At 34.1% G+C, this 23,973-nt stretch overlaps 3 protein-coding genes across 5 annotated transcripts; 1 reads left to right on the top strand and 2 right to left on the bottom strand.

Moving 5' to 3' along the window:
• Positions 1 to 11,764: 11,764 nt before the first annotated feature.
• Positions 11,765 to 13,751, bottom strand: LOC107954977 (uncharacterized protein At5g01610). 3 transcript variants are annotated; one of them, XR_001699779.2, is made up of 3 exons: positions 13,103 to 13,733; positions 12,602 to 13,006; positions 11,765 to 12,226 (listed from the first exon to the last, which is right to left on the bottom strand). XR_001699779.2 is itself a non-coding variant. In XM_016890672.2 (2 exons), the coding sequence occupies exons 1-2, from the start codon at positions 13,592 to 13,594 to the stop codon at positions 12,944 to 12,946; spliced, it is 555 nt and encodes a 184-aa protein (XP_016746161.1). In that variant the 5' UTR covers positions 13,595 to 13,751; the 3' UTR covers positions 12,426 to 12,943. The 3 variants fall into 3 exon arrangements, 1 of the variants encoding a protein (XP_016746161.1); XR_005916391.1 differs by having other exon boundaries at positions 11,765 to 12,272; positions 13,103 to 13,732; XM_016890672.2 differs by lacking the exon at positions 11,765 to 12,226 and having other exon boundaries at positions 12,426 to 13,006; positions 13,103 to 13,751.
• Positions 13,752 to 14,212: 461 nt separating this feature from the next.
• On the bottom strand, positions 14,213 to 17,745 carry LOC121219544 (linoleate 9S-lipoxygenase). Its single transcript, XM_041097843.1, has 9 exons — positions 17,359 to 17,745; positions 16,985 to 17,265; positions 16,675 to 16,915; positions 16,277 to 16,594; positions 16,092 to 16,177; positions 15,882 to 15,968; positions 15,510 to 15,814; positions 15,151 to 15,414; positions 14,213 to 15,075 (listed from the first exon to the last, which is right to left on the bottom strand). Exons 1-9 carry the CDS (start codon positions 17,564 to 17,566, stop codon positions 14,307 to 14,309), a joined length of 2,559 nt encoding a protein of 852 aa, XP_040953777.1. The 5' UTR covers positions 17,567 to 17,745; the 3' UTR covers positions 14,213 to 14,306.
• A 2,244-nt stretch (positions 17,746 to 19,989) lies between these two features.
• Positions 19,990 to 20,699, top strand: LOC107954979 (ferredoxin-2, mitochondrial). The gene has a single exon (XM_016890674.2). It carries the CDS (start codon positions 20,068 to 20,070, stop codon positions 20,533 to 20,535), a length of 468 nt encoding a protein of 155 aa, XP_016746163.1. The 5' UTR covers positions 19,990 to 20,067; the 3' UTR covers positions 20,536 to 20,699.
• Positions 20,700 to 23,973: the final 3,274 nt, after the last annotated feature.

Below are 23,973 nucleotides of genomic sequence, written 5' to 3'. Positions count from 1 at the left end.
TCAAGACATTTTTTTAATTCAATATAATGTATTTTGAATGAAATATTTTATCATTATTTTAATTTAATTTGAATTGATTTAGAGTTTGTATCATTATTTAAAAAATATTTTACACTAATATTTTATTTCATTAATAATTAAATTTACATAAAAATATTTTTTGATATAAAATTAATCTGATCTAAAATAATAAAAAATTTATCAAATTTGATTTAATATGGACTGAACTAATAGCTCAAAGTTTAGAGAAACCTTATTACAATTCATGGAGTAAATAACACAATTTTTTAAAACATTTTCTTGAAATTTTTATATTTTACATATATTTTCAAATTATTTAAAATGACTAAACTGGCAATCATAATTCTTTTCAAGTAATATTTTTGAATGGGTGGAGGAAATTTTAAGACATCACAAGTGGCTACAATGGGTTAAAGCTTCTTGGCCCACCTTTTTTGGGCTAGTAGCATAGCGTATATGGAATAATAGGAACCTATTTGTCTTTTAAGGTTTAACATGAAGTTTAACAGAGACCACCAAGATTTCTGTTTGTTGGGCAAGACAGTATACCAATTCTCATGCGTGGGATCCATCTCAAGATTTAAATGAAGAATTCGAGCAAAACTTAGGAACAGCTGTCGAGTAAAGACGTAGATTTAGGCTTTGTTTTTCTTTTAATTTAGCTTGTTTTTCCACCAAAAAAATTATTTAAATGGAATTTTTATTTTTATTTTTAAATTTTAAAGAGTTCTAATTTTTCATAATTTTTTTTATTTTTTTATATTTTTATTGAGAATACGAAAAAAACATTTAATTTTTAAAACACTTTTCTAATTATTTATTTAATTTTAAAGAGTTTGTATCAAATTGACAAAAAAAATTATAAATCATGAGAGCCAAAAGAGTTATTTTACCTTTTTTTATAACAATAACGTCATCAATTCTAACGAATTCTAACGGCAAAATTAATGGAGGAACCAAGATTTTTAAATAAAAATATAAACTCAATATCTTAAAATTATAATGACTAAATTTAAATTTTAAAATAATACAGATACCTTTGGCATATTTAAACCTTTTAATTACCTTCTAACATCGCCTATAGTCACATGTTAAAGCTGCTCCAAGAGAACATGTTCTGGTCTATTGGGGATGGATCTATGGCCCGGTTTTGGGATGATTGTTAACGAGTAATTTTTGGTAGGGGTGAACAAAACTTGATTTGATTTAAAAAATCGAAAAAAAATTTGAATTTCGAGTAAATCGAATCGAATTATTTGAGTTTTGAGTTCGAGTCTAGTTGAATTTTACAATTCGAATAACTTGAATAATTCGAATAACAAATTGGTGTAAATATCCTTTTGGTCCCTATCACTTTTGAAAATGAGCAAATTGGTCACTCTGTCAACAATAATTACAAAAAAAAATCAAAATAATTTTCAAAAATTCAAAATATTTATAAAAATTTCAAAATTTATATTTTCTTAAAATTTTAAAAGATATATAAAAATTCAAAATATTTCTGCATATCTCCAATAAAACGCTTCCAGCTAGAAACGCTGGAAGCATTTTCTTGCATTTCACCTGAAAATGCTTTCCAACTGGAGGCGTTTTCCCCCGTGTTATATTAGGGTTTAGGGGTTTTAGTGTGTTAGGGTTTAGGGTTAGAGTTTTAAAATATGGTTTAGGGTTTTAAATTGATAAAAATTTTAACATAATAATAGTAATTATTGAATTCAATATTTAAAATATTTGTATTTATACCAATCGTATATTTAAATTTTATTTTGCAAATCGATTAAAAATCGAAACTCGGAGTACTCGGTTCGAATGCAGAATTGGTTTTAAAAATCATTTCCCTTTTTTAATCTTAGTTTGATTTGATATTTTAGTAAAATACTTATCCAGTGCATTATTTTTGACGAGATGGGTCCTGAAAATATATATCGGGATATCTGAAATGATTCTAAAAAAATTTCCTGGATAGTAGGGGGTTGAAATTTGTAGAGAAAAAAACGCTACAATCAGGACGCACTGTTAACAAAAGTACTGAAAGCACGTCCAACTGGAAGCACTTTTGGCTAAGGTGGCACTGAAAATGCTTCTAGTTGGATGCGCTTTCAGTACTTTTGCTGACAATGCGTCCTCATTGAAGCGTTTTTTTCTCTACAAATTTCAAACCCCCACTATCCGCATAATTTTTTCAAAATCAAATAGGAGGTCATCCCCTAGGCTATAAATGTAACATATTTCAACCTTCGGTGGCATAAGTCGAGGAAATAAAATCTGAAGTTTAGAAGAATAAAAGTTCGCAATAAAGGCATAAGTTGGAGCAATGATACTATTTGTATAAAAAGTAAGCATAAGCATTGATTTTTCGTGTTAATATTTATTTGAAGCATTATATTTTTTGCATAATGTTTTTGTTTTGAACTTTCATCGACAGATAATTTGGTTCAAAATGAGTGGACAGATTAATATTATTATTTATTACGATGGTGAGGTCCGTGACACTGAGAATGACATAGTTTTTTTATCGGAGAACACATAACGACTGTCATTTAACCAGAACATAGAGTTGCCAGAACTTTGAAAAAGAATTAGGTGAAAATTTGACGGATCCAACCAGATGAGAATATCGTCTTTTAAGTATCAATTTTGTGTTTCGATCGATCCTGTGAGATATGACGCTTTCGATATCAATTGTGATAAAGGCTTGAAGGCTATGGTGCAGACGTATATCAACAGTGGATCACAATTTCTCGAGTTATATGTGAAATTTTCAAGGCCAGATAAAGGCATTTAGACGTCAACATCTGTTCCTGTTCGAGGGGTCAAAACGGTTGAAAATGTCGATAGTCCAACGAAGCAGTTGTGTGGTGGGTTCACCACTTTGTTAGAAAGTTCCTATTATGATATCTTGGAATCATTGATGGGAAGTCACTCATGCATCTTGGCCTTAGATTTCAACTGTAGGAGGTAGAACACAGAACAATCGGGTTTTGGTGGTAGAACAGAATACACAACCTTTGCACAACACTTAGTTAATGGGTTAGACATGAACTTCAGTGGGTCAATATTCAACGCTAGGAATACTTACTGGAAAATGGCAACAACTTTCAGCGATTGCCAATCGACAAGTGATTCTGGACGTTTCGAAAACTACACGAGAATGGATGATGTTGGTGGGTCCGAGAATGAATATGGCAATGAATCTAATGTCGACCCAGTCTAAGAGCCCGATGCCGATGGTTCAGAAATTGTATTATTTTCTAAATCTAAGCCTATTCCAATTAAACTAGAAGACGATGAAGGAGGTGAAGATGATGAAGAAGAAGAAGATCCACGATTCACGACGTACTCGCCTCCAGCCCACATGCATAATGTCGATCTATTAGTAGAAGATGGGTTAGAGTTTGCAAAATTAACACACATGAGGCCGGGCCACGCGAGTTCTTCGTTAGATTCAGGTGATTTGGAAGTGGGCAAGGAGTTTTCCGCTTAATATTGGTTTTGTCGCTGCAATGAAAACATTAAGAATGAGGTTAACTTCCACGTGGTTAAATCCTAGTCTGAGAAGTTCGAGGCCAAGTATGCAATCCGAGACAGTAGATGTGCATGAAAAATCATGGCTTCTGTCAAGAAGAAGACGAAGTTATAGACAATAAAGTAGTTTACCTCTCCGCATAGGTGTGTTGTCACTGGTACTATATCAATACCGGTATATATTATGACATAGTTGAATTACTAAATTTAACATACTCATGGCATTGCAGGTATTTCACGGGATCATCCGAAGTTGGATTTAGAAATAATTGCGGGCATAATACTACCGATGGTGAAAGTAGTCTGAGGATTGCTATTTCGATTTTAATTGTAAATATCTGTAGCCAATTCAATTATACGCCTTCGTATCGCAAGGCGTGGATAGCAAAGCAAAAGGCATTGGAGAAGATGCACAGTAGGTGGCATGGACTTGTGACATGCAATTGCAGCGTGTAGCAATCAACGTTTGGATCCCATAAGCTTTGTACAACGTGTACAACCACGTATTCCCACCAGTCCCAGATGAACGTATGTAGTCGCTTGTATCAGGTGCTCTGTTTAAGTTGTTACCTAATAGGTCATTACATCGCAAACCAAAAATTTGATTACGATTTTTACATTCTCCGTTGTCATTGTGCATCCTTCGGTCTAGGAATAGATGGTTAGGAAGATGACCCAACTTGGTAAAACAAAGATCCTGAGGTGTTTGCGTCATAAACAACAAATAAGCATAACTATGTTAAATCTCATACACCAATGGGATAATAAGTGGACTCTCCCTCGATGCCTGAAACATAAATGGCTTATACGTCCTCGTCAACATCGTCGTCAAAAAAAAGTAGATGGCATGGCCGTGTAATACATCAAGGACGGATGTCCAAAAGTCTAACTTGACATAAGACTAAAAGTAGAAAAATGTGGCGCAATATATGGTGTTTGTGTGAAGATGATAGGGTTAGAATACGCACCAAAATAAGATGATACATATTGACCGGTGGGTGGTGTGGGCATCGGTGCTGGTTCTTGCATTAGTGCTGATGATGAACCCTTCTCGCCAGCCCTTAGATTTTAGGGGGACCGTCATAGCCTACTCGTATGGGAATGTTGATGCCTCACCTCTTCCTCGTACAAATATGATTTTCCATGGATCCTAAACTATGGCATGTACTCTGAATTGCATGCTAACTCCAGAACGATAATAGGTTCGCAAGTAGGTAAGAAATCATACCGATTATTCCACATGTTGATATGTTAGGAGTGGAATACCAGCCAATTCTCATCCGGTCACCGCAAGTCGATAGAATGCAGATCATCAAGGTCTTAAGGTGTCATGGAAATCGATTGTTGGAATCCAAACTGCCGTAACTGTAATACCCCGAAAATTTCTACAGTAAGGAAAGTAAGATAATATCTCTGATATAGTAAAATAAGGAAATAAAGTGCTAAAAAGGGGTAATTTTGAGTTATGGCAATATTGGGAAGTATATTATAACATATTAATTCAAGAAAGGATTAAATTGCAAAAGTGAGAAAAGTTTTGTTACCCAAGAGTAAATACTCAAAAGTTAAGGGGTTAAAGTGTAAATACAAAAAAGTTGAAGGACTAATGGTGTAAATATTTTAAGGGTGGAATAATCTAGAAACTAAGAAAAATGGATGGATTGGGACCAAATTGAAAAAGGTGAAGAAGTTTGAGGGACTAAATCACAATTTTACCAAATTAAGTGATGACTCAAGGATGGAATTTTAAAAGATCATAAAGGGCAAAATGGTCAATTACAAGAGAGAGAAATCTAGAAGATAATGATGATGTTGGAGATATTTTAGATTAATAAATAAATAAATAATAGTTTATTAATATTTTAATTTGATTTTTTTAAATGATATTATTTTATTATTATTAATTTATTTAGTATATATATGTGGAAAGAAGGATGAAAAGCATCCATCCCCACCATTTTTGCATGCATTAACGTGAGAAGAAGAGGAGAAGAAAGAAAGCTTTATTTTCTTTACAATTTGGTCCTTTCACCAAAAATCCACCACTTTCACTTAGAAATCAAAGAAATCTCCATAGCCACCAAGAGAGAAAATTGACAAGGAGACTATGGGGAGCTAGAATATCAAGTTAGAATCAAGAAATGGAGGCTATAGGAGAGAGAAAATAAAGTTAAAGATTGAAGTCAATTGAGCAAGGTAAGAACATCATGATTTCAATATATTTTCGAGTTTGATATTATTGAAAAAGTATGAGATTGATGTTAATGTAGGGTTTTATTATATAAGGTTATATGTTCTTGATATGCTAGTGAAGAGAAAATAAGAGAAAGTGTTGAGAAATAGTGTAGAGAAGGAAAATAAGAGTGTTATAGACTTAGTAATCAACATTTTACACTAAAATAGTTTTGAAATAGCAGCAGTAGTCTGACTTTGAAAATCTACCAGAAATCATATAAATTGAATTATAGGATGAAAAAAAATGAAATTAAAGCTTATTGAGTCTAGTTTCTCATAGAAGAAAAGGTGTAAGCAATGGAATTGTAAATTATGAGATATAATAGGTGTTGTGAGATAAGGTCAGAATGATTTCGGGTTCCCCTGTACTGACTTTGGAAAATCATAAAAAATTGGAGAAAAATAATTAGAGGCTTAAATTTATATGTTTAAATCCTTATTGAGTCTATTTTTAATAGAAATAAACGGTAACATCATTCGAATTCTTTACAAGGAGATAGTTAATTTTTAGTGAAGAAGGTTTGGAACTGTTAGACAGCAGAACAGGGATGAATTTAAAGAATAAACTGTACTTATTGGCTAAACCAAAAATTCTGAAAATTTTATGGTAAAAAGATATGGGAGTCTAGTTTCAGATAAAATTAATGGATCTTAATTTTGAGTTCTGTAGCTCAATATATAAGTGACTACGACTCAAGTGGACAGCTTTGAATGAATATATAAGTAAATGGTGAAATTATAGATAATGTTACCTATAAGCATGTTATATACATTAAGGATGTGGAATGGAGAGAAGGAGGAGGAAAATATATGATTACTCAACTAGCATGAGTTTTCATTAAAAATGACCAATTTACATGTTTTAGGTTCAGGGACTAAATTGAACAAATGTGAAACTTAATGGGTAAATTTGTAAAAATGTCAAAAAGTGACCAAATTGCATGAAATGAATTGTTTTATTATTTAAATTAGTAAATTGAATGAAATATTAATTTAGATCAAGATTGGGTGGAAATTCGAGAAAAAAAATAGAAATTTTCCAAAATATCCCTGAATTTTGTTATTTCTGCAATTTAGCCTGGTAAGTTCGTATGAACTATATTTTGTATAATTTTAATAGAAGTGAATGCTATTTGGTAATGAATATTATATATGTGTGTGTTTTATTATTGGAATTGAATTATTATTGGTAATAGGTATAATTATTAGATGTTTTGAAATGATTATCGGAAGCTCGATTAGGTTGGAAGTTTGTTGGAGACATATCACATTATCCATTGGTTCTGTTGGAAATTTTGAATGATTTGATTCTGGTTATAATGACTTGTATAACTTAAATTGGTTAATGTTAGCTCATAAATGTTTTGATTTTGATTGGTTATAAATATGAATGCTTGATGAAATGAAATGTCTGAAAATTAATTTGTAAACTCCGATAATGCTCTATAACCATATTCTGGGGAAGGATACGGATTAGAGGTGTTACAGTAACACTCTATCGGTCTCGTGCATCTGGACGGTAGCATACACTACCAATGGAACCTTCACGTGCCAAGTGTTGGGATTCACAAAGAATTCCTCGGGGATTACTTTTTGAATTGCCGGATCCTCGTATGGTGTCCACTCAAACTATATTAACATGATAAAAATATTAGTTATATATACTATTAAATACGAAATTGACTATGTTCATATTATATAGTTCAAATTTATATAAATAAGATACCTTCGCTTCTAATCATTGGTCTAATAGAAGTCGTATATCTTGAAGCTCAGTAGGTAATTCCATGTGACTCAACCAATGGTTCCACCTATTTAAATAACTTGTTAGCATAATAATTTTAATTTAAATCAATTTTATTATTGTAATATCTATTAAATTTTATCTTGTTACGAGTGGAAATGTATACGGGTAGTTCGCTCGGTGATGTAAAAATAGAAATTGGTACCATGCCCATGATTGCAGTAGTAAAATGCAACCATCATTTTTTATTTTTCCTGGTTGCGTCGCCCGACACATCTTCCGGTACAATGTCGCCAACACAATGGACCCCCAACTGAGTTTGTCCGCTTCTCTAAAATCAACGAGTTTCAGCAACCACCGTAGATGAACGACATTTTGTGACTTATCCGATATCAAGATACCCCCGATAATCTAAAGGATATACGCCCGAGCATGTCGTTCTCTTTTGACTTTAGTTGAATCCTCATCCAGCCTTGCAAAATTTCTTCTTAACCAAGCCATTTCGATCTGACCTCTGTAAATAATCTCCGGAATCGAACCCAAAAGTTCACCACATACGCCTCCCCAACCAATAGACTGAACAGACCCGGTGACTACCAACTCATCCACAAGTAACCCTAATTGTAAATGTACGTCCTCCAGAGTGATAGTACACTCACTGCATGGAAGATAGAATGCGTGCGTCTCGTTCTCCACCTCTCCACCAACATGCTTACGAGTTTCGAGTCCAACTTACATCCCCGGCCTACAAGGGTCACGTGTCAAAAATCGGCTTCCCTCAAGTATGGTTCAATCAACGGTGATGGAGGACCAGGTAGATTACAGATATGACATTGTAAAATTCGATCTTCTGCCTATTTACATAAAAAAATATACAAAATATTAAGTTAATATATAACAATGAAATAAAAAACAATTAAACAAAATTGAAATTTATTAAAAATTATTCTTACCATTTGCAACTGAATGACGGAAATGTGCTTGTCATCATGACAAATTAGAGAACCGGTTGTTGCTGATTATATAGAAATCAAATTAATTTTTAATAAAAAATATTAATAAAAATAGAATTTAGATAGAAATAGAATTTAAGAAATAAATTTGAGAGAGTTTTTTGAGAGAATATTGTGAGAAATGAGTAAGAGTGGGGGGATTTTATATATATATATATTTACCATGGGGTGGGAAATGCGTCCAGCTGGAAGCGTTTTACTGGTGACACACAAAAAGCACTTCCAACTGGAATCGATTTTTTGGATTTCTCCTGAAAATGCAACATTTTCCCTAAATCAGCCTATTCCAGTAAATATTCCAAAAATCGGCCTATTCCAGTAATTAAAAAAAAGGCAATTTAGGGTAGTTTAATAAAAAAAGTTAAATTTTAAAAAAGTTTAAAATAATAATTTTGGGACCTAAATAAATTAATTAATGATTTAAGTTTATAAAGTATCTCTTTTTTTTTTCATTTGAAAAAGTTTTCAAATATGTATGGTTTCAAATTTATGTACTCTAACATGAAATTGGTTATACTGTAATAAGATTTTAATTTGACATGTTTATTTTTCTAATTTAACTCGAATAATTTTACTCGATTCAACTCAACTCGAATTTATTTCACTCAACTTGAATTTATTTCACTCAACTCGATTTGAAAAAATTTTAAATCAAACTAGGATAATAAAATAGAACTTGTCAACTCGATTAACTCAAATTTTTTCACTCAATTCGACCGAATGCTCACCTCTACTTCTTGAATCGAGTGATCCAAGTGACTCGCTTATGGTTCAGGACATAGTGGATGGAACTGGGAATTGGCTCTGCAACGCTCTGGTGGCATGCTTTAGTGGGTAGGTGTTATTCTATATTCTGAACATCCACCCCCCCCCCCAGTCGCCTGACAATGATTTGGATCAATGCTTGTGGAAATTGGATGCAAAAGGTAGGTTCTCAGTTGCCGAGGTGTATTTTGCTCTAGTGCAGGACCGATGGAAGGACACTGATGAGCGATGGAAACTTGTGTGGGCTCTGCCTGGGTTGGTCATGTAGGGGAAGCTCCTCACCAATGCAGAACGATGTTGATGGGGTGGATGACCCTTTGTGTGCAGTTTGTGGTAATGACTTAGAAAGTATTATGCACATTTCGAGGGACTGTCCGGCTATTGCAAAACTATGGTGCCACTTTGTTCCAACTACCAAGCAGCGTTTGTTTTCTGATGCTGCTCGGGTGGACTGGCTGCTTGTCAATCTAGAGTGTGACCATGTATGCTCTGGTCTAAATTTGCCTTGGAATCTCTTGTTTGCACATGTATGTTAGCACATTTGGAAACGAAGGAATGGGGGTGATCTTCATGATGAGATTTTTGTGTATTTATCCGCTGGTTCGGAAAAGTGCTAGTGCGAGTTGTCAATAGAGAGATGTAGAGGTCTAACAAGGAGGATCAATGGCTATTTTGGCATTGCTTTTGAGAACGGTTATGAAAAATTAATTTTAAAAATTACTTTTGAAAAGTTTGATTTAAGGGTTTAAAGATTTAATGTTTAAGGTCAAAAAATACTTTTAAGAAATAAAATATCTATTTTAGACATGAGATTATAAAATAATAAATATGCATTTAAATAATGTTCAAATTAGTTACCATTATGAAATCTTAGTAAAAATATAAAAAATAATTCATTATAATTTGTTGTTAATATTTTAATATATAAAATATAAATTTTGAATATTTTAAAAAAAATTAATATTAATTATTCATAAATTTTAATTCGAATATATAAAGTATATTTTAAATAATAAAATATAACCAATAAAAATTTAAAAATATAATATTATATATAAAATAAATTTTAATAGAAAAATAATTACATACAAAATATAAATATTATATAAAATATATTATAATGGTTAAAACAGTCATTTGATCTAAAAGCACTTTTGTCAATAGAAAAGTTAAAAAAACTGCTTTTGTTTTTAGGTTCAAAAATATTTTTGACTCCAAAAATTGTATGTTTAGTATTGTTTTTTACTTGAAAAGTACTTTCGACCCAAAAAGTAAATTTGAAAAACAATGCTAAACAAAGCCTAAGTTAATCAAATGGAAGCGACCGCAACAAGCCTAGTAACTCCATGGGGCACCCCATCACCGGGCTGGTGAGAGGGACAGACAGACAGACACACACACACACATACAGAGATGGGGTGATTGATACCAGATATTTTAGCAACAATTCAAGTGAAATAATGAAGTATCACATCTAACAAACCGGCTTTCTTTCTTTCTTTTTTTTTTTTTTTTGGAAAACAAACAAATAAAACCACTCGAAAGTCAAGATCCAGAGATTGAAATATCACTGGTAGATATTATTATTAAAAAAATGCCAAAAACATATATATAATCATCAAAATTAATTCTATGTTATCCTTTCATAAATCCGATACTTAAGTACAGATGTCGGTTGAAGATATACAAACAGAAACACGATGGGGAAATCAAGAGTATACGAACAAAATGCCTCCTAAAACATGGTAGCATGGCATGTGAACTGTGATCAATGATCACATCACATGCAATATAATAGTATAGTATAAACTCAACCCCCGCCAAGGCCAAGCTGGCCTGTCGTCCCATCATTCTTCTACCCAAATTCAATCTTCTCCGTATTGCCAACATTTCAATAATTTCATGTCTTTCTAAACTAAATAAAGAATTGTTTTGCAGACTGTACTAAGTTGGTAAGGTTTGAAAATCACAACTTTGATATAAAGGATTCAGTAGTTCATAGTATGCCTATATAAAAAGTTTCCATTCTTTCATAACCAGCATCTAACTGCTAAACATTTGAACCTATCAGCACCAATACCTTGCAGGACCAAATAACGGAAAAAGAAATTGCATGGTTACCTGAGAGATTATAATTTTAAGAAACAAACTTTTTAACTACAATCCCATCAGAAAAATGAAACCAAAGTGTTCCAAATGACAGCAAAGGAGGAATCTACATCTAACATGCAAAAGACAGTGTCCATGATAGAATTTGCGCACTTTAGGGACAAAATTCAACTTACTAGACATATTTAACGGTAGTCTGTTAGCCTATTAAAAGTCATCTGATGCAGCTGATATAGACACACTGCAAATTTTACATAGAGAAAATCAAGGAAAGTAGACCGAATTTTTACACTGGTTTATAGCAGTTTCGCCCAATTTAAACATTCCAATCTTCACAGCTTAAAAGACTAGGTACATCCAATTTCTTCTTCAACATTCCAGTACCAAGTTGTTCAAGGGAAAGTTATGATCACTAGCAAGATCAGTTACACATCAAATATCTAATATGACAATCTATATGCTGATGCAAAATGCTACAATAAAGTATACAGTGAACACAGTGATTCTCAAATTCTGAATTTAGCCAATACAAAATCAAATAACTTAGATGCTAAAGCAAGATCTTTTAGAAAGCCTCTCACTACTTCATTGCAAGCCCAGAAAATAAGCATATGGCTTTACCACACATCAGGTAGATATCCAAAAGTTGACTAATTGTGCAAGTCTTTATCAACCCTCCCAAAGCCAGAAAAAATAGAAGGGGAGAAAAGGTAAAATCAACCTTCTTTTCTTCGGAACAAGACTGCCAGTTCAAAATCGTAGGGAGAAATACACCCCCATCCAATGACCATGATCTACACAAGGTCACAAAACCCTGTTTGAATTATGACAATAAGAATAGATGCCGTCAAGGTTTAGACCTGAACATATAGATTAAAGAACTCATACTACACCAATATTTGATATGGAACAGGGGAAACTCAAGATTAAAGAATAATCAACAAAACAACTGAAACGCAACATTCAAGCATATAAAGCCACTCAATTGTTTACCAAGCAAGAAATAAGGGAAATGAAGCAAGAAATGTTTATTATTGAATTTCATATCACAATTGATTCACGAAGGAGTTCCCATCAATCTAATTGTTTTTACTACAACAAAAAAGAGACTCAATTTAATAACCATGCTTATATTCATATTACAAATGAAAATTTTAACATATGAATTAAATTCCATAGAATTTATCACCTGAAACCGCCGACCAAATGCTCCCATATCTATTTTATCTTCCATAAGGTAAACTAACCAAGGTCATCAATAAAATAGCTCTTCAATCTTCCATTTTCTCCTTAACAGCTCGCCTCGCATAGACAGAAGCCAGCTGGACTTGGCAAGTCGACGATTCTGCACTATATAAAATAAAGGAAAGAAATGCAAGCAAAGCACACAGGATGGAGACGTGAAGACCATCCACAGCAGACATTCTGACCAAAATTTACAACGTGGGGGCAGGGAGGGCGAGGCCCCAGAACACACTTCAAGGCTAACCTGATTGAGCTATTGAACAACTTCTTTCGTCTTTCTAACTTTCTAGATCTCGTTCCTCCCAAAACTTCCATGATCAAGTTCATATCGATGTTTCGCACGTGGACTCTACAATTTGTACAAGAAAAAAATCAAATTAAGCTATTAAATTAGCTTATAATTCAAAATTTATTAAAAAGTTAAGAGGAAGCACAAAAATCAAACCTTCGCGACTGCTTCAGCTAATAACTTGCCATCTCCAATCGAATCACCAGATTCAGAATCATCCTGAATCGCCATACAATCCCTCGGCGTTTCGAACCAAGACAATGAAAACTGCTTAGAAACGACACCGACGTCAAAATAAATGAGGCCCGAGCTAGGAACATCAACCCAAATCCCTTTGACCTGGAACCAAAGAAACAACTCTTGAGAAGAAATCCCAGACAAGGCCCCGATCTGCCCGTACTTCAAAGTCCCAGAAACATTCCTATCATAACGAAACTGGCATTCAAACATAGCATTACAAGCTTGATCCAACTGAACCTCGAAGCGGCCGGTTTCGTCGAACTCAAATCGGGTTATCCCCTTCGGAAGCAGCCCCGTGGGTAGCCCATGGGCCTTTAGGATATCGTAAATAGTCTCCTGCTCGCCGTTGACAAGCGCGAAGAAGATGAAAATGACGTGAAGAAATATGGCAGGAACAAAAGGAATCATTTTTCTTTATTTTTCGTGAGGAATTCTATGTTACTACATGAAGGCGGAAATTAGGGTTAGGGTTTAAACGAAAGAAAATTAGGAGAATAAGATGAGAAAAGCGAACGAGAGAAGTAGGAGACAAGTGTTTGCCAGCTTGAATACAGATAGGATTAGGAGAATGATCAATTATGAGTAGGCCCCTCCTCTCCGTTATCCTCTACGGTTGGGATTTTCTCCTACCATAAGACAAACCAGTAGTTTACTGCCACGTAGATTATTCATGGCCTGACTGTAAATTCTCGGGGTTGTTTCGTGTTTATTCATGCCAGTGTCTATCTCTTACACGCGCTTCTATGGTGCGTGTAAATTAAACCCGTTGCTATCCGGCTATGGTGATCCGTAGCTGGATCATGGGCTTATAATACACGACGAATTCGTGATTTAAACAAGCCAGTTGGACCCAACGTTCGGCCACATTTCAATAAACATTTTTTCTCATATTATATTAGATAAATGATTCTATGAAACTATTATTTCACATTATTTCTATTCCTTTCAAATACAAGAATGATAAATTAGATTTTTCTCTAAATTTTTCACTTTTTACTCTTGAACAATTCAAGTTCAAACTAAAGCTACTAAAAATTATAATTTCATACCATCTATCTTATTATGATTATACAAAATAGTATCATATGAAATATCTGTATTCATACACTTTGGAGAAAAGTTAAATGGATACGCTATTAGGAATCCCTTTGGCCGTGATGCCTGCTGGGGTTTCGACCTTAGTTGCATCAGGGTAAAGAAGTTTGTATGGAACTTTTGCAGGCCCTCGTCTATTCATAAGCTCTGGATCTCCATTTCTCTCCATGATTTGCTTCTCCATCTCCCTCAGAGACTTATTGAACTTCTCAAATCTTTGCTTCACCTGCTCATTGTCTATCCACTCAGATGTTGCTCTCTGCCCTAAGTAAACTTCTTCAGACGTGTGCCGTGACAGTACCTCCATTAATGCTATCCCAAGGCTTGCCTCAAACCTATCTGGTAACATGTTGAGAAAATACTTATCTGGGTCTTTCAAGAATTCTGCAAACTCCATCGTACCTTCTTCGGGCACGAACTTCCGGCACCGACTGGGACGGTTTGGAGGATAACCTGCGTACGAATATTGCCCGAAATTCACCGATGCATGAAGGGCCGATGCGATCCATACGAGTGTTGTTAAAGTGCGTTTAAGGTCTGCCTTTGTGGTCATTTGACACCACCATTTCTCCTTGCGTTTATCGCCGTGGCCGACGTTTCGAATTTCCGACCACCATGCTTGTATTTCGGTGTCGGATTTGACTGAAGCATCGTCTTCATAGAAGATGTCGCAAAAATCTCCCACCCATGTTTGGATGGCTAACCATATATCAAGACCGTCTAGACCGTAAGGATAATCTTGGAAGAGCATATGAGCTCCTCTGGGGTTTTCTGACTCTTCCAGGGCCATACACCTGTGAAATGGCATTGTTTTTAGCATTAATTATATGCCATTTTTGCAGATTGATTTAGCACATCAGTATATGTACCTTTTGATTAGATCGGAAGGGAGAGCTTGTTCATCGAATCTCCATTGTTTGTAAAGTTCAGATGACAATTCCATGGAGAATTTTCCAGTGAAGAGTGTCTTCTCAAGGATTCCTCCGGCGTTTATCAGAACGGTCCGAGCTAGTGCGTTTATGTGCATGGTGTCTTTGAAATGAGGATCCAACAACCGGTGAATTGGATGCATCACGCTCAGCTGCCTCCTGGTGGCAATGATGAACGGCTCCACAACTGCATGAGTATGCAACCTGGAAAAAGAGGTGTTTAAACTATTCTGAATCAGTCCTAAATATGCATACACACGAGGATTTTGACTTTTGAGATAAAAGTTATGGCTCGTAACCAATGGCTGATGAGCTGATGGTATGCCGAGTCATTAGCTGCAACATGAGCTTTGGCCAACTGCCACAGTGCTTGAGGGATGTCTTCTTTTTCAGGAAGGAACACCATGGTTTTCATCCCGTTGACGTTGTTGGAGGAACCGGGATAGGTCAGCTCTATGGCCAATGGCTTCAAGGTGGCATCATTTCGTAAAAATAGCAATGTTCGGGATGCACAAGGGCAGACACCTTCCGAGTACATTTTTCTTAAAAATGGCAACAGATAATCATGGTGGTCCAGGACATAAATCCTCCATTGTTTCATTGCCTGTAATATAATGTGCTGAAAGTCAATTCACGAATACTAGAAGCCACAATTAAGGTAGTTAAGCTACCTGTTCGAAACTCAAACCATCAAGGTTGTGCTCAATGTCTGACTGCTCTATGTAGCTTTCCGTTAGTGTTCCTCGAGGTGGGAATTCCTGAATTATTACAAATCCGACGCGTAAACCAAGTAAAATGAATTGTATGCTGATAATATGAAGTATAATTGAAACGTTTTTAAGCTAATAGTATTTAAAACCAAGTCAAATAAGTGGAGCGACCCTCAAGCAATGAATTCTGGTAGGATTCGTCCCAGCAAGCATTTGCCGTCCGAATTCCTCATCTAGCTTCCATGCGAATTGATTAGCTGAAGGATAAAAAGCATTAAAAGAAAATTAAGCACATAGCAATGCATATTCTATGCGTGGAAATGGCAGCTTGTTGTTGTTATGACTTATGATATCACCTCTTATGATTTGAGGCAGTGGGAATTTTATGTCAACTTCTTCAATCACGTGAGTGACATCTTTAAAAAGCTGAGCTGGTACAAACTTTTTCACTTTCTCCGTCACCGATGTTCCCCTCATCGCTTGGCGTCTGTTGTTGGAATATAGGTCCCGTATGTCACCAAATGACTCAAAACTACTGGAATCACGAGGCAAGGATTTCGCCTCAGGTAGAAGGAAATGAGCCGTGGCTTGGATTGCATTTGCAATGAACTCAGATAGTTTCTTGGGACTGCATCGCTCATCCGGTGGAACATAAGTGTCCAAGCTAATCGTGCCTTGCCAATGATCAGAAACAAAAGTGAGAACAAAGACACACACATTCACATATATATTAATATAGATGCTTTCATATTACCATTTTTGGTAGCAGGGCGGCCGGTTCTTCCCCTGCGAGGATACGGACGTGAACGAGAACCACCCAAGACAGGTCTAACATGATCTGGACCTTTTTCAGGATTTCCAAGATCATCATACACATCATAATCATAGATTCGATCCCATTCTTTCCTTTCCCCAGTTCCATCACCTCTCAAGCTTTCAAGCTCTTCCTTTCTCAATTCCACCAGACAAGCTGGGGTTTTGCTCGGAAGATAACACTGCAATGACAGAAATTATAGAAATGCAACTACAAAAAAGGGGACCAAATTTGTATAAAACTAACTTACTGTGTTGGAAAAGAAAAGCCGACTGGTGTTAGTGTCTTTGATTGGATACACCCAAGATCGGCAATCAAAGTGGATGACCTTGTTTTCTGGAGTTACAAGAGTTGCAGATTGAAGGAAGAACCTATGCTTGTGATTGTTTTCTATAAGGAAAGCTCCTGGATTTCCAAATCCAGGCTCTACGTGTAACTTGATCTTATAAACGGTGGTTTTTGTGCTGTCTTTCTTACTGCTCTTTCCCTTCTTGAGGCATGCTTTCCCGCTCAACTTCCCTTTCCTGGTATCTTTTGAAGGCATTGAAGAAGGAGACATTAAAGGTCGAACATCATATCAAACGACGAACTAATTAAATAATGGCCAGCTAAACAAGAACTTACTTGGGTCGATTACAGTTGAACTATAAACCTGAACAGTTGCTGATTTTCCAGGACCTGATAATCCAGGGCTATGTTCAATCACGACTTTTCCATTGATAAGGTATCGGCTTCCATGGCGATCCTGCAGCGAATTACAATCAGAAATCTTGTTTCGGATAGCATTAAAACATTCTTGCCTCTTGTAACATAGGTGATGATGAGAATCCATGTTTATTTTTTTTCTTTTTTAATAAATTTAGTTCATGATCAGGAGGATTTTTTTTTCTTTTTTGGAATTAAAAGAAAAAGAACGAATCCCGTGTGAAAACGCTATACATAAGGAAAGTGAAAGAAATCTTCTTTGCTTGGGTTTTCAGCTATGCATCTGATTCATTTCTTGCTAAGAAGCTTTAATTTCTTCAATGGCACTTTGAATTTAAATGCCAAGTTTTATCTGAGTTTCATATTCTAATTTATTTTTCTGTTTTACTCTTGCTTTTAAAAGTAAATGCTTTAACCAAGTACGAAATATTTACCTCTATATTTGATCCATGTTCTGTTTAGTCTTTGCTCATAATCACCCCTGAAAATCTGTTTTGGTGTAGTTTAGGTCCTTGACTCAACTCTAATCATGCTCAAGTCAGTCCCCATTCCTATTTCACATAAAATGCTTAAGATTTAAGAATAATAATAGGTGTTTATGAACTACGGTGATTAATTTATTCAAGATTTGTACTCCATTTTAATTATGTAAGTTAGAATCAATTTTCAGTAATTTGTAGGGTGTAAATGAGATATTGATGTTCGCAAGTTACTTGAGTTCAACTCGAAAATAATTTAAATCCGGTTCGGTAATTATCAAACCGGGCTCGAGTTATTGCTTGAGCCGAATTCGGGCTTAATAATACTTGACTCAAACTGTTTACGAATTTTATCGAGTTTTTTTTTATATTATTAGATTATTTTATTGCTATTAATATATTATTAACCCTAAGGTTAATTATTGCGTTAAGCTTGGGCTTGAGTACAAAAATTAGTAAACGATATTAATCGTGTAGCTCGATTATATCTTGAGCCAAGCTCGAATTTAAAAACAAATATTCAATTAAACTTGAACTTAAATTTAATAGTACTCGAATTCGACTCAATTCGATTACAACCCTTTTATTATTTTTATATTTTAAATAACAAACGAAAATCAACAACTTATATCATAAAATCAATAATTACTCAATTTGCACAAATTATATTAATAAAATAATTTAATAAAAAATCGATTTTATCAAGAACCCATTCTTTTCTTGTTGTGTTGCTAATTCCCCTAATTCCCATGCCCTCTTGCTATCTGGTGTTCATGTTCGGCTGGAGCATCATCCTCATTCAGAGAGTACATTGCCTTCCCTATCGTCTCTAAAAAATAGTCGGAGGTAACTGATGTTGTTGCGTCAGGATAGAAAGCTTGAGATGTTCCTCCTAAATGTGATTCCGATGACACATTTTTATTCTTCATGTAAAGATTCACGAGCTTTTACTTTGGTGCTTTCCATGTTATATTTATAATAGAATGTGATTAACACGAATATTATTTTATAACTTTTGGTATATTCGAAAAGTGTTAATTAAAAACGTTTGGTTCATTAAATACATTTCTAAGAATATAACGATAATTTATAAATTTATCCTTATTAAATAAAAGATAATATTCATCTATTTAATTTTTATAATAAACTTTATTCTCAACGAATATCTGGATTAAATATTTAATAATAAATTCTAATTGACAGTTTTAAAATTATTTTTTAATTTATAATTTTAATTGAAAGTAAAGTTGTTTCAAATTTGTCTTACGTATATATTTCTGAATATAATAATATATAAACTTGCTTTGGAATAAATTAAAAGATACTTTAAATCACGTTTTATTTTAGCTAAAAACTAACTCATAAGGATATAACAAAAAGTTGATTCTAGGTATTATTCTGAGCAATATAAATAAGTTAAAGGTAAATCATGCAAAAAAGTTATGATTAAATAAGCGAGTTAAACCTAAACCTTACCTTTTTCCCCTTTTACTTGTAAATATTCATAAAAACTATAATAAAATTGAATTTCAATTAATATACCAAAATCAAAGAGAGAAAAACGATAAAAAATAAAAATAATATGTGAAGGGTATACTATATAAATGATTAAATATGCATATAAAAAATAAAATTAGGGAAAAAAACACTTAATTGTGAAAAAAATCTTTTCAAGTAATAAAGAAAATCAAGTAGGAGGGAGGAGACAATAAATTCTTCTCTTTTTTTCTGTTAAGTTTGTCTTAATATTTTTAAATTTTTCAACCTACATAGAAAAATAACTTTCTCAACTTTTATCATGGGAATCACATTGTCGTATTTATACAAAAGAATAAGTATTCAGACAAACTATAGAATTTGACTTAAAATTTCATTTACAATGATGATGTAATATGTCATGTCAGCTTGCTGTTATACTATTCTAAGTAATTAATGTCTTGATGATAAAATTGTAATAAATCAATAATATTAATGATTATATCGTAATTTTTTAAAGTCTAATGACTAAAAAATAATTTAGACTATAGATAAGTGACTAACTTTGTAATTTACCCTTGCAAAGAACAAGCTCCGATTAACCAAACTGATTTGTTGGAAAGGAAAAACAACTCTAAAAAGCCCACTTAACTGAACCTTTTCTGCCCCCAAAATGGCGATTTCAACAATCCAAAAGCTCACTTCCCAAATCCACCGTCTCCCACCTGTATCCTGCCACATCCTCACCCGATCCTCCGCCACCTTGTCCTCCTCCAAGAAGGTTGTCGACAGGATCGTCAAGCTCTTCGCCATCGACCCAGAAGGCCAAAAGCGGGAGGTTGTGGGCCTAGCCGGCCACAGCTTACTTCGGGCCTTGACTAACAGCGGGCTGATTGATCCGGCGTCTCACCGGCTCGAGGAGATTGATGCTTGCTCCGCCGAATGCGAGGTCAACATCGCCCAGGAATGGCTCGAGAAGCTTCCACCCCGTACCTACGATGAGGAATATGTGTTGGTAAGGAATTCGAGGGGTCGTATCTTGAACAAGCATTCCAGGCTTGGGTGTCAGGTCGTGCTTACGCCTCAGCTCCAAGGTATGGTTGTCGCTGTCCCCGAGCCTAAGCCGTGGGATATTCCATAAAAATATATATAGAACTAGACGGAAGTGAGGGTGCTTTCTAATGTATTTCTGTTGTTTTTATGGGAGTAATAATAATTTTGGTACTCTGAAAGAAACGGATTTTTTTCCATGTAATTTGGGTCGCTTCGAAGTTAAATGCAAGTTATTCTATGGATTTTGGTGTTTTTTTTGGGTTTTCTTCAATGCTTATGTTTATCAGGTTGCTGGAAAGTCTAGGGTTATAGAAGTTTCAAATATTATTTGGAAATTGCATTTAGTTTTAGTGGATTTTTCTCGTGGTTAAAGCTTGATGCTACTAGGTGTAACGGGAACGAAGAATCCTGGGTTTTGTTCACCACATTATGTCAGCGACGGTCTTAGAGGAAGCTATTACGAAACTTTGAGCATTGTGCTTCCCTTTTTATCCTTTGCCTGACTGGAGAACAAACGTTGCAGCCTTCTACTTATCTTGACCTTGTTTCCTGGGTGAAGCTGTACTTTGTTCCTAGGTAGTTGGATTGGTTTGAACCATCTCAGAATTTAATCTGAGATACTAGTTAAACTGAATGAAGGAGTAGAGGTGGTGCCACTATAGGCACCCCTTACTGAGGGAAACTCCTGGAAACTGTGATTGAAATGAATATGAGATTATTCTTCAAGTATTAAAGATTCGGTAGACGAATAGATTTTCTAGAGCTCTAGTAAATAAAGAGCAGCATGATGGTTCCTTTCGAGGGTGTTTGGTTTTGTTAATTTGAGGTAACAAAGATGTTTGATGGAAACTTTGGGTTCATTCCTTCTAAAGGTTTGATCACCTTACTTCCTCAGAGCCTAGTTAAATTGTAAATGATTATAGGTTATACATATGGTTTAACATGGTCTAATTTTTAAGAGAAAAGAAGTGTTTTTGTTTGGTGACTCCATGCATGGAATAAATTGGATAAGTACAGCATCAGACTGCTTACGCTTCTCTGGCTAGTCCATGACCATGTCAGAAATTGCATTTTCGTTTCACATGATGGGGTCTTGGATATCTTAGTAACACGAGAAAATCTACTGCCTCAAACAGTTCACCTGATAGTTTATCTCCAATAATCCCCTTCAAGATTGAATTACTTATGTCTCAAGAGTACAGAGCAGAGCTGAAATATCTGATGGGTTTGAAATATTATAGGTTACAAACAAAAGAAGTTCAGCTAAAATATCCATAAGTTGAATTACTTGTGCATTCCAAGCTAAAGGCCAGCTTTTAGATGCATTTTGTTTCCACTAAAGGGTTTGAGAGTTTGGGAACTTTTAGTTTTTCTGTACCAGTCAGTGCTTTTTCTTCAGTTATTATTTGAAGTTGAAAGATTTGGCTTATGATAAATGAAAGAATAAGATGAGAAGAATATGATTCAGGATTTGTACTGCTAATACTTATATGAATTACTATTTCCCAGTAAAAATGGAATCCTTTTTACTCTTAACTGGTTAGGGGTGCATTTGATTGGAACTCCTTTGAGTCCCATTAGGTTCTATGTACGCAGTTTACTTGATGGTTTTCAATGTACATATCTCAAGATACTCCAGATTTTTTCCCAAAGTAGATCTCAACATGTTTTATATTATAGATATGGTCATAATGATTAATGTTGTTTCAATTCTAGCATGTGAAATCCAAGACCAAGATATGGTTTAATGTTCTACTAGATGAGAATGGTGGAAGAAAACTTGGATGTCCCTCACTCAACAATGTAGGTGTCTGAGAGTGTAGTGGAGGAGGACTTGTGTCTTTGCACTAGTTTGGTTTGCGAAACGCATTTCACCTGCTTGTTTAGCTTGGTTGTAAGATTTTGGATGGTGCCTCTAGCATTTTTGAGAAATTAAAAAGAAAAGAAAATGTTTAATTGATTTGCGAAATGGCATTAAACCTGCTTGTTTTGCTTGTTTAGCTGCAAAAGTATGTACTGCTGATGCTCACTTTGCTTCTACAAAGCTCTTTTACGTAGTCATATTGTTCAAAACCACTTATGCTACATGAGAACCTTGCTTTGTCATCTCAATAGTAATTTTCTTTGTCATATAGATCATTTGTTGCATGACATATTCACCTCATGAATTTCCTGTAGTGCAAATGGCTAATGTTCTCATGGTATATTAATCATTTATATTACTAGTATGGACCAATGGTAGACCATTGATAGCTAAAAAACATAACTTCAAAACTATAACTTATACATCTGTAAATATAATTTTTAGGCCCAACAAAATTTTCATACCTTATAATTTATATTATGTTAAATTTAGCTCTTAATGTTTAGATTTTAGTTTTTATTCTTTTTTTTTTAGCTACATTTGGTCCTCAATCCTTTTGAAAAAGAGTCAAAATCAAATTTAAAAATAAAAATAAAAATACTAATTAAAATATTAAATTTTTAAATACGACCGTTTGCATAACAGAAGACATTTCTCAACGCAGAACAACTTGATCCCTATGTTTTTAAATTACCAGAAGCTCTTAGCTACTTAGCTATATTATAATAAAGGCTAAGGGGTATTTATTGACTGAAAGAGTGTGTAATCTATGCTAATTTTTTGAAAATTTATATTTTAAATTTTTTTTTTTGAACAATCTCATTTTAAGTTCTGATTATATCTGTTCTTTTTGACATAATGTCTAGAATTACTCATAACTTCTCCCCAACCATAAATAGGAGGATAATGCACTTCAGCGCACTCAAACCCAATCTTATTGTATTGGCAAAAATGTTCATGCCAATCTAGCCAAAACTCGACCGGCTTTTTAAAATTTAATTTTGATGTATTTTTTATAAATTTTGAATTATTTATTGGCGTGACATCTAAAACAAATAATGTTATGTTAGCATGATGCACATATGGACTGTCATAGGAATTATCACGTCAACAACGTTAGAATTTAATAATCAATATTTTCATTAAAAAAAACAATTTGACTCTTTTTAAAAAAGTTAAGGATTAAATTTAACTAAATAATAATAACCAAAATTAATGAAAAATATGAATATTGAGGGCTGAATTTAATATCATGCCTAATTATATTATAATAAGAATAACAGGTAACATTATGACAAAAACAAGTTTCCAAAGGATTAAAAAGATTGTTCTGTGTGTTTTAATTATGTTAATTTACTGATTTTTTAAAAAATATATTGTATCAGGGAATGATAGTATTTTGAATTTTTTTTTCATGGATTTTAAAATCATCAATATAATTTTTTTAAAAATAAGTATTTTATTGAAACAAATTTTGGTAAATGAATGCAAAAGGCAATTTTACTTGGGCCAGCCTTTTCAATCTAAACTAAATTAGGAAATTTGGGCCTCTGGTTATTTCAAAAAAACTCCGACCACGAACTAAAATTTGAACCCTAACCCTAATTTTCAATTCCTTATATATAGCATCCTACCTCCTTATCTCTCATCCTGTTCTCGGTA

The sequence above is a fragment of the Gossypium hirsutum genome, chromosome D07 (genome assembly GCF_007990345.1).
Source record: "Gossypium hirsutum isolate 1008001.06 chromosome D07, Gossypium_hirsutum_v2.1, whole genome shotgun sequence".
In the NCBI taxonomy this organism is placed as follows: domain Eukaryota; kingdom Viridiplantae; phylum Streptophyta; class Magnoliopsida; order Malvales; family Malvaceae; genus Gossypium; species Gossypium hirsutum.
This window is presented reverse-complemented; position numbering and strand designations above follow the sequence as displayed.